General features: G+C 28.9%; 1 protein-coding gene across 1 annotated transcript; it reads left to right on the forward strand.

Annotated features, from left to right (window-relative positions):
* Nucleotides 1-998: 998 nt before the first annotated feature.
* Nucleotides 999-1,256, forward strand: LOAG_14223 (hypothetical protein; the record flags this gene model as incomplete). Its single annotated transcript, XM_003149722.2, has 1 exon — nt 999-1,256. The coding sequence occupies one exon, from the start codon at nt 999-1,001 to the stop codon at nt 1,254-1,256; it is 258 nt and encodes an 85-aa protein (XP_003149770.2).
* Between the last annotated feature and the right edge of the window lie 287 nt (nt 1,257-1,543).

Raw genomic sequence — 1,543 nt, forward strand, 5'->3', positions numbered from 1 at the left:
TAGGGATATTAAGGAATTTAAATTCAAAAATTACATTTAAGATAATTTTTCAATGAAATTTGAACTTTTTGATTATTCTATGGGATGAAAATACTTTTGATACATCGCCAAAATTTTATTATTATTATTTCCTAAATAAATATTGGACACAAAAATTCTGTTGTTCTTCAAACAGGCGTGCTCAGTTTAACTAATTTCTAATTATCCACCGATTGTCACTGATTATTCCTCAACAAATTAAGCGACAGATAATTAGTGTTGGAGAAATGTTTATTTGTTGAAATATTTTTCAGATATGCAAATTTTTGCGATTTATGTTTCCATTACTCTTTTAAGGTTTACAGAGGTCAATTTCAACATATCCTTCAATTACAATAAATTGCGCTTATCAGATCGCCCATTATGATATATGAGGTGATCGGTTGGAAAAAGCCAAACTTCAATGTGGAAATAAATGTTAAAATTTTCATCAATCCTTCCATTGTTGTTCAATATAAAAAAATTATTGCGTCAAAGATCAAATAAAAAATAAAATAAAAACAAAAATAAAAATGAAAAAATAAATCGATCACAAGCACGGGAAGGATTAAATTCATGCAAATAATGTTATTGATAATAAATTATTATCACATGAAATAAATAAATTTTACATTGTCGCAAATAAACAAATAAAATACATATCGTTTTGTTTTTCCACTTCAAATATATTTTTGCAGCTGTTCTTTAAACCTTTTAAATAGCTATAAAAGCAATATGATTATGTATCATAGCAATTGTACCCTTCTGGATCAGTTGAATTTTTACCTTGTCACTTTTCTTTTCTCTTTAACAACAAGCAGTTGTGGGATTTGTACAAAAATTCATATAAGTTTACTGTATCATTTTCATTTTATAACTAGCATTTAATTATTTCATTAATAGAACTCGCCGATGCTGACAACCTAAAATTGAAATAACTTCACGTTTAATGCTATTAATTGATAATTTTAGAAGCGAAAATGGAAGTGCCAGTAATGAAGAATAATTTGACCAAGGAATTGGTGTTATTCACATTGTACGCTACGATATCTCCAACATTTGGATTAAACTGCGAGGCTTGGACGGAAGATGATTACCCTCCATTTATACCAGAAGCGGAAGAAGCTCGAGAAGAATATTGTGGTCTCGTTGATAATCCGGAATTGTCCAGAAATGAATTAAACGATATGATCAAAAAATGGGGAGCAAAATATGGAGTTTTGGTCAGTATTGGATAAGTTAATCTTTACGGGCTACTTTGTTTTATTTACTTTTTTTTCTAGTTAAAATGAAGTGAAGGAATGACTGCTTTGGGTAATATTCCATGATGATTACATTAATTACTCCATGAAGAGAAATCATGAAAAGTGCTCATGTCACATTGTGACAACCTTACTATAATGATTAGCTAACAAATCGCTTAACATTTACATAAGGTGAAAGAAATCAATTATCTGGTTCATTTTTCGAAATAGTATCCATTGATGGTGGTAAAGAGAATTGAAACGGAATAGATATAATTTGG

This window comes from Loa loa, assembly GCF_000183805.2.
Source record: "Loa loa unplaced genomic scaffold supercont3.840, whole genome shotgun sequence".
Lineage (NCBI taxonomy): Eukaryota > Metazoa > Nematoda > Chromadorea > Rhabditida > Onchocercidae > Loa > Loa loa.